At 38.7% G+C, this 16,592-nt stretch overlaps 1 protein-coding gene and 1 pseudogene across 4 annotated transcripts in view; one reads left to right on the top strand and one right to left on the bottom strand.

Moving 5' to 3' along the window:
* RANBP3L (RAN binding protein 3 like) overlaps positions 1 to 16,592 on the top strand; it is a 283,923-nt gene that overhangs the window by 250,007 nt on the left and 17,324 nt on the right. For 2 of the 4 annotated variants that reach the window (XM_060634494.3, XM_060634493.3), the window contains 6 exons: positions 10,825 to 10,883; positions 11,767 to 11,806; positions 12,304 to 12,381; positions 13,425 to 13,499; positions 15,229 to 15,300; positions 15,644 to 15,783. In XM_060634494.3, the coding sequence (XP_060490477.1) occupies positions 10,825 to 10,883; positions 11,767 to 11,806; positions 12,304 to 12,381; positions 13,425 to 13,499; positions 15,229 to 15,300; positions 15,644 to 15,783 (464 nt within the window). Of the gene's footprint in view, positions 1 to 10,824; positions 10,884 to 11,413; positions 11,636 to 11,766; positions 11,807 to 11,834; positions 12,219 to 12,303; positions 12,382 to 13,424; positions 13,500 to 15,228; positions 15,301 to 15,643; positions 15,784 to 16,592 lie in introns of those variants that run through there. The other 2 variants (XM_078444963.2, XM_078444968.2) reach the window with 2 other exon arrangements.
* On the bottom strand, positions 8,389 to 8,500 carry LOC145712488 (U2 spliceosomal RNA; annotated as a pseudogene).

Below are 16,592 nucleotides of genomic sequence, written 5' to 3'. Positions count from 1 at the left end.
GAATACGCTAAAATTAATTAGTAGAGGTGATTGTTTTGATCGTAGGCTGAAGCAAAGTAGATTTTGAGGGACTTGCAGAAAGCTCTAGCTACAAATAAAAAGAGAAAAAAAGCATAAAGATTTAGAAAACAAATCTTCAAAAAACACCCATAATAGATGTGCCGATGTCTTTCTAATTTTGTAAACATTTCTTATATTTTAAGGTTTAAATCCACAATATTGTTATTGTCTTTTACTTTGCTCGTAGCAGGCTATTAATGTTTATTTAGTAAATCAATACTTTTTCCCCAAAAGTTCATCCAAGTGATTAATATTCCTAAATTACTGAGTGTTCGAGCTTTAAAGTGGAGCTTTAAACTCCACTTAGGGCAATGGATCTTCACATACTAGAAAACTGAAAGCAGAGGAGAGAAGTGACTTACTCAAAGTTAATAGCTAGTGCAAAGAGCCGGTACTATACTTCTACATTTGTTTGAGAATGTTATGAAGAAAGGGCCAGCATAATAAAAAGTATCTACAATGCATTAAAAAATTAAGACAAAATAAACTTGAGTTGTACCTTATTTAAAAATACCCACAGAAAGAGTATTTACTTGAGTAATAATCTTAGTATTAAGCAGGTAGAGAAAATGATGAGTATACGAGGGAGGGGAAGGAGAAACAGGAAGAGGGAGGAAGGGAAAAGCGCGGAGAAGCGAGGAACCAGGCACTAGAGAGAAATATGCAGCCAATTGAGAGCAAAGAAAGGAGAAGAAGCAAATGAAGAAAAGCTGATTAAAAAAAAAAAAAAAGGTCCAAAATGTGCTACATACATACACCGGGATATTATTCAGCCTTAGAAAGCAATGAGATTCTTCATACATGCTACAGCACGGATGAACCTTGAAGATACGCTAAGTGAAGTAAGTCAGGTACAAAAAGACACAGATTGCATGATTCCACTTCTACAAAGTGTCCTAGGGCAGGTGGATCCACAGAGTCAGAAAGCAGAGTGTGGTTTGGTGGGAATGCAAGCTGGTGCAGCCACTCTGGAAAACAATATGGAGGTTCCTCAAAAAACTAAAAATAGAACTACTCTACGACCCAGCAACTGCACTACTAGGCATTTATCCATGAGATGCAGGTGTGCTACATATGCACCCTCATGTTTACAGCAACACTATCAACAATAGCCAAAGTATGGAAAGAGCCCAAATGTCCATCGATGGATGAATGGATAAAGAAGATGTGGTATATATATACAATGGAGTATTACTCGGCAATCAAAAAGAATGAAATCTTGCCATTTGCAACTACGTGGATGGAACTGGCGGGTATTATGCTAAGTGAAACGAGTCAGAGAAAGACAAAAATCATATGACTTCACTCATATGAAGACTTTAAGAGACAAAACAGATGAACATAAGGGAAGGGAAAAAATAATATAAAAACAGGGAGGGAGACAAAACAGAAGAGACTCATAAATATGGAGAACTGAAGGTTAGTGGAGGGGTTGTGGGAGGGGGGATGGGCTAAATGGGTAAGGGGCACTAAGGAATCTACTCCTGAAATCATTGTTGCACTATATGCTAACTAATTTGGATGTAAATTAAAAAAATAAAAAATAAAATTAAAAAAAGAAGAAAGTAGAGTGTGGTGACACAGGCTCTGGGGAGAGAGACATGGGGAAATAGCACTTCGTGGATACAGAGTTTCAGTTTAGGATGATGGAAAAGTTCCAAGATGGACGGTGGTAATAGTTACGCATCAGTGTGAATATACGTAATGTCACTGAACCGTACATTTTAAATGGTTAAAATGGTAAAATGTTATGTATATTTTCCCACAATAAAAAAAAAAAAAAACACTTAAAAGAAATGAATTGATTACAGGATCTCCTCTAATCCTTTCTTTTGGACTTATCACAATAGTTCACTGATCATGAAAACTTGAAGGAAAGAAAATGAATAGATTTAAAGGCTTGTTCTCAGTTTTCTTGAGAATTCTTCAAGTCGTATACATTTGAAAAGTGAAAGTTTTTCTCTTATAGTTTTCTTTAGCATGATGAACAAAATGTTTCTGGTAAGGCTTACAAATTGCTACCTGGCCTTGACTTCTGCCAAACTAGCTCTAAATCAATGCAATAAGGTATCTGCGGCCGGCATTGCTGTATTCCTGCTCATTTCTGTGCCCGGGGGCCAGCAGGGCATTTCAGTGACGATGAATGGCCGCCTGCCGGCTTCTGTGAATTCCCAAGAAGAGAATGAGGTCTGGGCCTTCTGGGCTTGTGAGCTCCTTGGGTGGGCAGTTCTTGCTCCTTTCTTCTGGCCTAGGCCTCCAACATCTTGTTCTCAGGGGAACAACATCCATTTAGTCTTGTGGAAACAAGAAAACAAGGAGCCTTTTTTTCCTGCTTGCTCAAAGCCTCAGGACAAAGAGGAATAAGGAAAAGAGATTTGGAATTAGAAGAAGCCGCAATCAAACTTCTCCATCCGGTCTGTGTCCTTGGAATCTAGGAAGGAATTTAAAAATAGTGTGTTTCTTTAGTGAAGAGGAAGAGCTTAAATTTATCTGAATTCAGTGTATGAAGCTACGCTTCAGCCATATTGATTTATTAATAGTCTATGTGAAGAGTGACTTCTTACTAATATGGTATTTCGTGTCAGAATCACCTCTTTACTTTTAGCAGTACAGAAATGCTAGAGAATTACTTAAAATAAAGAGATACCATTTTAAACCTGTGCATGTGCCTGGTCAATATTAATCTTCAACATGTCATAAAACCTTGACTATATTTCTGTTCCCCCTCCCTCAGCAAAATGGAGAGACCCATTTCTAACATATGGAAGCAGTTTCACACTGCAAGTTATTCCGAGGGGAAAATATGTGATTCATAAATGCTGTCAAATGAAATATGTATTTCCAAATGGTACCAAGTTGACCAAGCACATCCTATGACAGATTCCACATCTTTATTACCCCATATGCATAAATGAAGGAAGAGTTTAGAGAAGGGCAAACAGCCCCTTTTAGCATCCTCCATCCGGAAGTCCCATGTTTGTTGCTGGGACACATATTCAAGTAATCAAAGATTGCAAGTAACCTTATCACAACATAGCTTTATTTATAAACAAAATAGCACCTTCAAATTATGGAGAAATGGGTATGCTCTGTCCAAAGTAATACATTCGTCTGGGTTATTTTCGTCAGTGGCTGAATATATATATATATTGACAAGAAGATTTTAGATGGCAAGGTTCACCATGCCATTTGCCTGCCGACATTCCAAAACAAACCTCTTTGGTCAGAATACGAAGAGAAAATGGTGAGACCAAGTGAAGCATCTTACAGTGTTTACAGAGGGCAAAACCAAAGTGCAGCTAGACTAACGCAGTCTGTGGCCACATCTCAACGAGGCTTTTACAAACCATGGAAGCAGGAGAACCCTCAGAGCCCAGGCACATCACAACTTCAGAAGAGAGGAAGCTGTCAAGTAGTCATTTAACTCACAATGGAAGCCAGGAGGGACCCTTTCTTACAGGAAAAATCTCTCCCGTGCTTTAGTCCCTAAATATTAGCTGTCTGGTCTCAGGCACATCCTGTAATTTTAGAGGCTTTCTTTTCTCATAAGCACAAGGGTCTAATAACCTACTTTTTGAGAATCCTATAATGCAGTAAGAGCGGCAGCTTACTGAGCATTTCGTACGTGCCAGGTGTTTCACCTCCGTTACCTTGCAACTCTGTGAAGTATGTTTTATTATCTCCGTCTTACAGACAAGGAAACCTGGGCTCAGAAGCATCAAATGCCCTGCCCTGGCTTATTGTTAGTAAATTCAGGAGATGGAATTTGAATCCAGGTCTCTTTTCCAACAAAGCTTGGATTTTTTAAAACCACGCATTCCGGACCTTAGTAAGCATTAATTGAGTCACCAAAAACTAATATATTTAAATCTGTCTTACAATAGGTAAAGTAGGATGGAAATGGAAGTCTTTAAATTACCCCAGTGCATAAAAGAAGCATCATGGGAGGTCACCAAGGTCCAACCTTTTATACTACTTCTTAAGGTCATATTAAGTTAAACAAAAGGCAAAAGGATAAAGATTAGTCGTGACATGCATAAGCATATCATATAGTAGCTACTGTCTTTAAGAATGAAAAAAAGAAATAATTTAAAAAGTCGGGGTGCCTGGGTGGCTCAGTCAGTTGAGCATCCGACTTCGGGTCAGGGCATGATCTCGCAGTCTATGGGTTCAAGCCCCGCATCAGGCTCTGTGCTGACAGCTCCGAGCCTGGAACCTGCTTCGGATTCTGTGTCTCCCTCTCTCTGCCCCTTCCCCGCTCATGCTCTGGCTCTCTCTCTCTGTCAAAAATAAATAAAATATTAAAATTTTTTTTAATTAAAAAAAAGAATTTAAAAAGAAATGAAAAAAGAAATTTCTTAAATTTAATAATTTAAGAAAGAAATTCCAGTTTTGACACTGGAATAATAGTAAAATTTAATGGCGTATGCTATGATACCTATTGAAAAGGTCACCACTCACCCCCAAATATAAAGCATACTACACATGATGACCGTATCTTTTGGGGTCAATTACAGAACACTCTCAAAATTATAAAGCCATTTTTACCCCTCACCATTGTGTTTTGATTGACAGAGTGATTTTGCCAGATGTTCTATACCACGACTTAATTAAAATTATTTGTTTTTTAATCTGTGAACCTCTCTACTTACACAGGCATTAGTGAAGTGATTTTGAAAAATAAGAAATTTTCTTCAGTTGAATTCCTGCTGCTATAAATCTCCAGATTCTAAAATGCAAGTGAAATTAATTCACTGGCTATTGCCCACTGCCGCACATAACTGGATTATAAATTAAGCAGCACAGTTTAGAGGTGAGGTTGGGTGAATGCATTCAACACGGAATTCTGAGGGCTTGGTCCTACCTCCAGAATGGTAGCAAGGGCCATGTTTGACACAGAGTCTGAGTCTTTTTGCTTCTTTCTCACATCAAAGACTTTTATTATCTCTATGCCTTGATTTTCCAAAGTTGGTCTGTGTATACATCTAGACCGATGTACAAACCAAGGGAGGAAAGTGTCTAGACTCTTTAGAACTTACGATGAACAGATCCCTTGAACACTATCAGTATGAGAAGCAGATGGGTTCAGAAAATAGGATGGCTTGGGCAAACTCTGGGTGATGATGGTTGTGTTCAGTGGGTTGAGAGAGAGTTTTCTCATCTTCTCCGATTTCCTATTATGAAATGATTCCCATTCTGAAAATGAGTGATTTCTTTATCAGCGTGGTATTGACGAGAAGAGGAGTAGCTTTCTTTTTCTGTTCTAATGTTGATTTTTTGTCTCTAGTGTGGGCTTCTCATAATGAATCAAAACTAGAAATGCTCGATTTCTTAGAGTTGGCAGTTTCATAACTTCATTTTCAACAAGAACTTAAAGCAGCTCAAACAAATTAGACGTTAGTTGAAAGGCTGAGTGTTTTTCCCTTCTACTTCATATACTGTACTACTATAACAGTTTTATATTTATAGCACACAGAATTGGTTATTGCTTTAGCAGCAATGACCAGTACTGGAATGCTTCCAGCAGGATCCATTCATCCTGTGTCTCAAGTTGAGCTAGTAGCTTTGTGAATCAGCCTGGAAACTTCTTGTGTAAACTGCCTCTATTTTCCTCTGGGGTCCTGGTTATTTTACTTCACCTCAGTACAAAACATCTCATAAAATAGAACCAAGAGTGTTCCATCACAGTTAATAGTGTCACTCTGTGGCCCTACCACCCCCTCTGTAAAGACATAGTTTTTTATATGATGGTGGGTAATTTGTTATTTCATTCTTCTTGCATTTTTATTGAGCTCCTCCGTGTAGGGCTAGAAATAAGTACAGAATATCTCATGCTAGTGCTTCCCTCATAAATTGGCAGATTCCTTTTTCTTCTGGGGCTGCCACTTGCCCTTATTAAAACTGTCTTGGAGGGGTTCCTGGGTGGCTCAGTTGGTTAAGCCTCTGACATCGGCTCAGGTCATGATCTCGCGGTTCATGGGTTTGAGCCCTGTGTCTGGCTCTGTGTTGACAGCTCAGAGTCTGGAGCCTGCTTTGGATTCTGTGTCTCCCTTTCTCTCTGCTCCTTCCCTGCTTGTGCTCTCTCTTTCTCTCTCTCAAAAATAAATAAACATGAAAAAAAAATAAAAATGTCTTGGAATATTTTAATATAATGTTGAGGTTTGTTTTTTCTTTTTACAAAAATCAAGATTATGATTCAGACCCTCTGTGTCTCTTCTTTCTGGGGTTCCATACAGAGACTAAGGTCACTTGCTATGATTTGCCTATTTTTTCTACAGAAGATCTCATTTTTAGAGTTGAAACTTCAGAGGTTTCAAATTTTTGGTGAAGAATCCTAGTACTATGGCAATGTTTTTGATGTAGTTTATGCTTCCAGCCTAATTTTTTGCCTCGCAGAAATGAACATTTTAATGAACATTTAATAATCTCAAGCCAAGACATTTTCCAAAAACATTTTTTTTTTCAGGGACACCAACGTCAGATTTCAGACATATCAAAACAGCAAACAAACTTTTGCATTTGAGAGGAAATCATTAATGGCTTCAAGCAAAATATCTGAATGACTGATTTCAGCATCAGTGTCAATATTTTAATATCCTTACTACAGAGATTTCTTTTGAAGTCTTCTGAATAGCCCTTAACTTCAGCTTACACTGAATCATAATCATAGTATGGGGTTTGAGTAGCAATCCTTTTCTCATTAATTGTCAGGTTACTCAGAACATCTGGAGAGTTAGTCACTGACTCCAGGAATCTCCACTGCCATCTTCCTAAATGTGGTATCAGGTGACAGAGACCTGGAGGTGCTTTCTAGGACTACCTCTTAACCATATGTATACATCACCTAGGGATCGTGTCAAATACGATCATTCTGTAGGTATGGGGTGGGCCTGAGAGTTTCTGTTTCTAACAAACACCCAGTGATGCTTCTGGTCTACCTGGACCACACTTTGACCAACAATCTCTAAAACTCTGTATGGACCACAGCCTGAATTCAGGCTGTGCTCCTGACATTAAAAGAAGAAGAAGAAAGATAGGGGCTCGATGAAGAGAAATGAGGAAGAAAACTAGGGATAAGAATATGGTAATGAGTGAAAGGAAAAAGAAAGATCTTTGAGGAACAATGAAGCATTTCCCTCAGACTAACAAGAGTCACAGGGTACCCACAGGTAATATCGGACTGGAGGGGAAGAGGACAGGGAATCTCACTTTTATTGAATGTCTCCTGTGCAACCTGTGGTCTGATATATTGCTATATGTTTATGTATGGATGGATAGATGATGCTAGATAGATAGATGATAGGCAAATAGATACTGGAATGTACTGTAAATATCTGGATATATAGAGAGATGTGTGCAAATATAGAGAATAGATAGATGATAGATGGTTCTGCTTTGTTCCAAATGGGTTTGAGGAGGAAGCTGTACGAGATGCTTCTATATGCATACATTGCTTCAAGCCTCATGACAAGCTTTTAAAATATGTACACAGAGACACAGATCATAAAACTGAGGCTTGGATTAATTTAAAAAAAAAAAATACAGTTCTAGGACTATTTGCCTTCCGAGCTCCCAAATCCATGCTTTGACCAGTTAGAGAGCTGGACACAAGTCAAAGAGGGTGGAGAGGACAGGGGCATAATGAACAATGTTGGAGCCTGGGCTAAGACAGTGCACAAGGAGAAGAAATTAGAGAAGAGGATGTGGCAGACATGTGGATAGGCCCAGGAAGAAAGGGAGAGGAAAAGGCAGGACCTGCCAGGGCTGCAGCCCAAGTGGATAATTCCAGTCCTGGTAGCAATTAAGAGGTGACCCATTTGGCATCACCTGCCTCTCAGTGGGAGGGGTTGTTGCCACTCTCTTTCCTGCCAAGTCCGTTTCCACAACCTTTCTGGCCCCGGCTAGGGCAGCCTGGTTCTATCCAGTGTGGAGGATTCAGTGTTCACCTTTCCCCAAATCCCAACGCAGCAAGAGGTGGTCCGCAGGACTCTGCTGTGTAGTAGAAATTTGGGGCCCCTAAGGGTGCTGGTCCTGTCCCCGCTGGGACTCTGAGTTGGGGGTGCTCCGTGCTCAGTGTCTTTCTCCTCTTCTGGATCTGCTTTTGGCTCTGCAGATCCTTTTGAACCTCCTTCTCTGAGATGATTCATTGGGAAAATCCTCCAGTTACGTTTTGATGAAACATATGAAAATAAAGGATAGGGACAAGGCCTTATGACCCACCTAAAACTGGGGGAGAGGGGAATTATGGTACATATTAGAAGGAGGAAAAGTTTATATTTACTCACCTTCAGCCTCATCTTGTACCACTGATCCTCTCTCTCTTACCTTGCAAGGTGGCTTGTACATGGTCAACCCTCAATACATATATTTTTTTTAAATAAATGGATTGATTAATTAATACATTACACACTTGATCTTAGCCAAAAGGCCGAGAAGCGATTAATGAATACATTATAAAGCAAAAAAGCATAAACTTAAAATTAGAAAATCATAAGAACCTTGCTTTTATTTTGAAAATTTCCTACTGGGTTAAGTAAAAAAACTGTTATGGACCCGACGGCTGGATAAATGCTTACCTTTGGCTTTGGCTTTAGAGCCAAAAGAACTGCTTGGAAGGGGGGAACAGAATCCAGATGGAAGAGGAGGTATGGAGATTATCTGCTTTGCAACTTATGTGCTGGGCTGAGTCAGGGAGAGAGGGTGGCTATGCTGAGGCTAATAAACCTTCAATCAGACAATGTATCCCTACATCCCAGCACAATGCCTGGCACAGAAAGGATGCCCAACGAATATTTGTTGAATTAATGAATAAAAGTGACATTCTTACTTTATCATATGTTCTCCAAGCTGCAAGTAACCCTTTACGATTTCCTCCTTAATGCTGCATTGAAGAGTGCTTTTGCCTGTGTTTAGCTGAATGTTTTGATTGAGGGAAAGTCAACGTGTTATTTGTCTAGAATTAGGCCTCATCATGCTATTTTAGGCATAACTATCCTAAGTTTGGTTTAGAAGAGGCTGATTTATAATTCCATTTCATAAGTATTCCCCTACACATTCACGAAGCCTATTTTCTTTCAAAGTCACTGGAGTTCTCATTTCTTAACTCTAATATAATTGCTGAACAGGAGCTTGTTTGAGAAGGAATAAAGAATTGAACGATAGTTTCATGTGGATGGGACTGCCAGTATGTTCTTGAGTATTTTCTGCTGGGACTCACTTGGTTCCAAGGACAGACAGTGCAGTAAAAAACTTGCATGAAAAACTGAGCAGGTTATCTCCGTGGACCACAAGAAGTACCCCCAGGTCATAGGGCCCCAGGAGCTTGGCAAGAGTGGCCTGGCAGAGTTTTGACACTCTCTTACGGGATTCAAATATGGGGAACTGGAGAACCCCTTTCTGGCATATAACAAAATGTAATTGGCAGTTCCTTGAAACTCCTCAGTGAGAGTTTTATTTATTCATCCCAGGGATGGCAAATTACCTTGGCTTGTATGCCAGGACAATATACTGGTAATGGCTATTGAAAACCTATAATGAGAAAAATTCTGAGATCATATTTGGGCTCATTAAGAAAGTGTCATTTTTACTTCAATTTAAAAAAGAAAGTGTTGTCTTAAGTGGTCAATGTCAGCTAAGGATTGGTGGCGTGCCATATATTTAATATTCTTTCTTTAAAGCTTTTTTTTTTTTGTCTTGTAAAAATCTAAGCAATTATATCTAAAAATCCATTGCCACATACACTCTGAGAGGTAAGTACTGTTATAGTCTTCATTTTGTTTTCCGATGAAGAAACTAAAGATACAAACATATTATTTCCCCAAGAATTAGTGCTACACAAGCCTCCCTAACTACAGAGCCCAAGCTCTTAACAAACATGTCATTTTCCCTAAGAATTCTGGAGTGCTGATATTTAAATCTGTTATCCCTCATTTACACCCTAGAATAAATGAGTTTCTCTCCATTGTCTTACCTAAAATAGGAAAATATAAAAGATTAATAAGGTCAATGGGGCTGAAGACAAAGTTTATCTACTTTACAACACTGTTTTAGACTGATTTTTAGGGGCACCTTGGGTGGCTCAGTCAGCTGAACATCTGACTCTTGATTTTGGCTCAGTCACGATCTCACTGTTTATGAGTTCCAGCCCCACATTGGGCTACATGCTAACAGTACAGAGTCTGTTTGGGATTCTCTCTCTCTCTCCCTCTGCCCCTCCCCTACTCTCTCTCTCTCTCTCAAAATGTAGAAACATTTTTTTTTAACAAGACTGATTCTTAGTTTAAATATTTAAAACATGGCAAGTATTTTCCTCTAATCAAGGAAGTATGCGTTATTTCTGGATTATTCTAAGGATCTACTTGAGATCCAACCCAAGTAGAAGAATTGTTCTTAGATGACATTTTTCAGCCCTTTGTGGTTTTTCATTCTAAAAGTAAACATGTTAATCATTATGCCCTAATGATATTCTAAATGCAGGTAATTATACTTTGTTTTCCTTAAACACTTAAAGTGTGTTCTTTAATGGGATGAGCTCACTATTTGTGGAAACAAATTATTATCACTTTCCCCAACTATTTATATCTGTAAATAACTGAAAATCATTTGTAAATATGCAAGTTCTAGTGTCCATGTAAACACAGTTTGGATTTTACCTAAAGGCAGGGAAAAACACAAAACAAAACAAAAAATCTTCAAATACTCGTAGTTGGTGTTAGAAATGTCAGAATATGATTTGACTTTTTGCCTGTTCTTTTCCTTTTACAGAAAAATGTGTCATTGCTCAGCCAATATTTGTTTTTGCAAAGAGAGAACAAACTTTTAAGGTAAGACGAAGCTACTTTTCTTTGTTTGATTTTCACTTTGACCAAGAAAATTATCTCTCAAGAAGCTGCTGTTACTAAATATCATTGCTGCCTTAGTTTAGGCTCTTGTTCTTTACTTAGCAGAGAAGTGCCTCCAGAATATTTATATAGTCGGTTTTTACTGGCAGCAATTCGGCTGAAATGGGAGGCCAGAGGCCTTGTCTTGAAGCTATGAATAACATACCATTTTTACCAAAATTATAGGGTTTTTTGGAGTGACTTGGAAAGGGGCAGGACTGAAAGAGGTCAGGAGGACTGAGACTCCTTGTGGGTCTCCACCACTGACCTAGCTTAAAACTGGGTATCAGATAAGTTCTAAACTCTGATACTTGATTTAAAAGGGATCTTGAAGAATTTATCTGCCTTTTCAGCCTCGTAACTAAAAGCCACTGCTTTGAAAGACGAACGATAAGATTCATGGCTTTTCTCTTTAGCTTGATTAGGATTTTCTTGTTATTCGTTCTTGCTTATGCCAGGTCATTTACCCTACCACCCACAAAACTAACTAAAGAAAAGCTCAACCCCAAGCCCTTGTCGAAAAGTCCGTTTCCTGGGCCCCACCCCAGGCCAACCGCTTCAGAATCTTGAGAGTTGGTGTTTCAAAACCAACCAACTTTTAAATCAGTTCCCGCAAGCAATTCTGCAGTCACTGAAATACAAAACCGCTCTACGAAGACTTTGCTTTTTCTTGAATACATACCTAGTGAGCAAAGGTGAGTGGCTTTAACCTGGCCCATCTGAATAGACCTGGCTTTTGAGAATTCTCTGATCAAGTGACAGGGTGGAATTCTGACCTAAAATCAGCAAGTACTCAGCTCTCATTGACAGCTTTGCTTCTTTCCAGAGACCTGCAGAAGACACCCTGTACGAAGCAGCAGAACATGGTAATGACTTACATCCTTATTTCAAAATCAATCTGCATACAAAGAAAATAAGCAGGCACAAGCATGTAGACATGTGGCAACAACTGTGTAAAATGTAATGGTTTTTCTTGTGTTTAAACATGAAAGGAGAGTGGCTTTTGTTTTGACAGATGACATGTAGGTCCTGAGAACCTGACCCTAGTGACACTAAACTCCCTTGTTTCTCCATTGCCTGTGTCTCAACCTGCCAAAAACATTCTCTGTACGATCTCAAAATTCGTATGCAGTTTCTTGCTGAAGCCACTTGTTTCTAATTGTTCTTACTAGGATGATATGCCTACTGCTTTATAATCACCAAGCTGTTACCCCCAGTATTTAAACTTGTGCTTCAGGAGTTAACATGTTATCAGATGATGATCTATGTAGGCAAGAGGTAATTCTATTTGCCTTTCCATATCTTTGCTTGAGGATAATTTGTTATCCAAGCAATTTTACCCTTCACATTGAATTTCTTACAGAGTCTAATGGTTTTCTGAGAAAGCGCGTACGGTCTTCATCTTTTACTTTGCATACTACACATCTTCAGTCTCAAGGAGGTAGGTATAGACCTGACTGTTGGCCGTTCACTGTTATGTTTACTCCGAGTGTGAAATTACTGAGAAACCTTCCAGATGGAAGATGTTTTAAAAGTCTACCCATCAGATAATGTTTATAATAAGTTGCTGTATGAGGGGCCCCTGGGTGGCTCAGTCGGTTAAGTGTCCAACTTCAGCTCAGGTCATGATCCCATGGTTCGTGAGTTCAAGCCCTGAGTCAGGCTCCGTGCTGATAGCTCAGAGCCTGCAGCTGCTTCAGATTCTGTGTCTCCCTCTCTCTCTGCCCCTCCCCAACTCGTGCTTTGTCTCTCAAAAATAAACATTAAAAAAAAAATGTAATAAATTGCTGTATGAAAACAGCAGTCTAAAAATGGATTGTATAGTGAGTCACTATGTACAAATTCAATTTATCAACATTGGATGAAAGATGGAAAGGACATAAGCCACAATGTCAGCAGTGGTTGTCTTAGGTAATGGGATTACAGGTGATTTGGGGTTTTCTACCCACTCTTTATATTTTGTTGTGTTTCCAAAGTGTCTGCATTAAGTATGCATTAGCTTTGTAATTAGAGGAAACTGCCATTTCTCCCTAAGTAACCACCTACTTAAACAAACAGATGTTTGCCTTCAAAAGAACACTTTAAGAACTTCATCGTGTACGTATTCGGAGTAAATCCATAACTTAGTTTGCCTCTCTTCTCCACTCAAAGCTCATTGGTGATCCCTTTTATAAATGACCGCATTGCCCCCTGCCTTGTACTACAGCTATTTGTGTGCATGTCTGCTTCCCACTGTGAGTTCCTGGGGGTCATCTTCTTGCCTGATAGAGTATCTTACACGTGCTGAGTACTCTGATATTTATTGGTCCGAATAGAAATTAATTTATAATTCTCACCACAGCCACATTTTATTTCTACTGATAAACATACAAAATCTTGTCTAAATTAGTGATTTAGAAATTTTTCTGAAACAGCAGAAGTTCAAATAAAAAGACACACAAAAACCAACCTCCTTACTGACTTTAGTTTGCAATTTGCTTCTAGCATCAGCCTTGTCCCAGAATCGAATGAGATCATCATCCTTCACTGACCTCCCGACCTTCCCTCCTTCTGGGCCAGGTAATAAACAGCTTCTGGAACTTCAAGCCTGACACTCTGGTTTTTCAAAATCCATTCTCGTTGATGGTGAACTTTCTCACTCAGCTATTATAAAATGCTGGCATTTTAGTGGAAAATAAAATAGAGCCCTTAGCCAAGTATGATTAGAAGAATGCCTTATGAATCCCAACTCCACAAATCCTGTTTGTTTCTGGTAGAAAGTTTGAACTTGAATTTTTTTAGGATTTCATGTTTATGATAAAAATATTTTCTGTAAGGCAGCCATACAGAGTAACTTGTTTTATTTCACTTATTATTGTGCATCTGTATGGTTCATGGTAGCTATGGTACTCAAAATATACAGCTATGCTTCAGATTCTTATTCTAAAGTTTATGCTTTAGATGATATTCTAAGGTTTAGAATATGATCCCTTTTAAACTTTTCACTAATTAAAACATTACTTCTTTTGATTTGGAATTTGTAGTGCTTTGCTAAGTAGATCTGTTTTATCATTACAAAATATTTGAGATGGTTGGAACATTCTCTACATAAAAATTATGATTTATATTCTTTTTGTGTTTGTTTCTACTGAACAACCAGCTGCCTTTTCCAAGTTAATCTTGCCACTAAGAAACTAAAAAAATACAAACTATTCACTTCCTTTCAACTGATCCCTCTCTACCTGAGAGCCACAGAGTTCTCAAACTAACAAATTTATATTCTTATTAATAATTCCAAGCATGGCTGAGCAACATATATGTCAGATACCTTTCAGATACAGAAGAAATACTTTCTAGCTCAATATACCCTATTTAAACCTCACTGACAAGTTACAGACATTAAGAGGAATTGGGGTCCTAGCCTAGAGAATTTGTTTTATTGTATTTGTGCATAAAATAAAGGGATGGCTGTAAGTATCTGAATAACTGTTTCGATTTATTAGTATCTTAAGTTAGACATACATACACAAAAAGACTAAAGAACATTGATATCAGTAAACATCATTCCACTTTATGTTGTGCAGTATGTTGGTGGTGTTGGAATGGAGAAAAATAGTACAACTTTATACGGCCCTTTGGTGCTCGTTTTCAATAATAAAGATCATAAACCATTTAGTTGCACTTTGAATTAGAGAAGCAATTCTACCCCAACATTTATAATATGTTATAATACTTAGAAGAAGCAATTCTTATTCTTTTCTCATTTCCACTAATCAAATGCTCGAAGGTTGCTGTTTCTGCAGTTTGCAACCAAGAGATGATCTCTTTGAAATGTACAGTAATTCTGTATTTTCAGCTACCACCATATTCTTCATACTATGAACACACCTCATAGAAAAATCACCTAGCATAACAGTCATCTTCTGTCTGTAGGTATCACCAGGGTAGAGAAAGGGGCAGAATTTGCTAATAGGTTCATAACATTTTATAAGAAATACATATTAACGTACACATAGGGATCACTATCATCAGATTTCATAATATGTACTCATTTCAGTACTCATTTTTATGATTCTAGAGAAGACCGCCTATTCCATTAGTGGCCCAATTTTCACTTATATTTCTGAAGGCAAACAGAACTATGTGGCAAAACTCACTGCCATCAGTCATTGTTAGCCCACCTGCCTTCTCAGCACACTGCCAACAGTGACATCTACTGGTGAGCTTAAGACAGGACTGTTAAAACCCAAATCATGTAGAAACTGACACTCTCTTAGATTTAAATTTTTCTAAATTGTTTTTCTTACAGTGAAGAAAAACAATGTTTTTATGACATCAACTCATGTGCAAAGGAATGTTGATATGAACAGTGCAGAACAAGGTATGTAGTTTATTACAAGAACCTCTGAAATTTTACATTTTACCATTTATATTTTAATTTGTTGTGTGTGTGTGTGTTGGGGTATGAAGGTAGGACCCAGTGACAAAACATGAAAAAAATATATTTGGTAAGCCAAGTCCCATGGTCAAAATGACTGGTTATTGGGTAAAATCTAGGCCAAAAGTAAGCACTAACCAATTCATTGGCTATTTTGACTTTGGTTAATTAACATTAACCCCTCATTTAATGATGACTTTAGAAAATAAGCGTTACATTGGTCAAAATATGGAGGAAGAAGTATTTCCCTAAAGATATATTGACTCTCGAATCCTGTTCTTTTAAGGTCCCATGAAACATTCCGAACATGTTCTAAGACCTGCTATTTTGCAACCACCTCAAGCTCAAAGGTGTGAAAAAGCAAGAAAAACATTTGGACACGATACCTTGGAATCCTGCAAGATTAAAGACAAAACAAAAAATAAGGTAAGGAACCTCCAATGGCAGGACTGACACAAATTCTCCGTCTTTCATTTAGTAGATTGCTGTGGGCCCTACATCCAAAGTTAGGGGCTGCCTGACTTTTGTTCTGTTGCTCAGATCACTGCCAGGCTGGAGAAACACCCCAGACTATAGCAAAAAGCCCTCAGTAACCTTATTCAACTTGTCCTCTTAAACTGGAGAGTAGTTTCTAGGAACTAGTTTTGTGGTCTCCCCTAAGCTGAAAAACTGAGTCCCTTGGGGTAGAAACTTCTGGGGTCTTATTCCAGTGCACTGATCCCACGTGAGAATAGGGGGAGCAATGAGGTGGCCAGCTCCAGGAGTCAGAAGTCAAAAAAGGAACATGGGCTTCCAGCATCTCCAGCTGGTTGACATCCTAGTGTGGCTTTGCCAGTTGAGGTCACACCAGGTATCCATCCAGACCCACCTTCATGGATAATGGGAGCAGGGAACTACCCCCACAGGGTAGGGAATTGGGAGGGCTGGGGAAGCTTCTGAAGACAGGGAGGAAGTCTCTCTTCCAGTTGTTGTGGCTGACTGAATTCCTCAGTGTGGGCCTTTCTAGGGAGATTGTCATTTTGCTCAAGCCATGCAGATATGGGTTTGGGGATATTCTGTGTCTTCCAGAAGCCAATAGTTGAGAGGAATGGTACCAAAATCAGTAGGTTGGGATTTGAGAGTAATGCCATCCTTCATTCGTCTCCAGCTAAACTGTTGAGGGTTGGTCACTTGTTTTGTTTTGTTTTGTTTTGTTTTGTTTTGTTTTCCATACTGAACATAAAGAGAGTGACACA

The sequence above is a fragment of the Panthera onca genome, chromosome A1, assembly GCF_046562875.1.
Source record: "Panthera onca isolate mPanOnc1 chromosome A1, mPanOnc1 haplotype 2, whole genome shotgun sequence".
In the NCBI taxonomy this organism is placed as follows: domain Eukaryota; kingdom Metazoa; phylum Chordata; class Mammalia; order Carnivora; family Felidae; genus Panthera; species Panthera onca.
The sequence above is the reverse complement of the archived record's forward strand: the minus strand, read 5'-3'. Positions and strand labels throughout refer to the sequence as shown.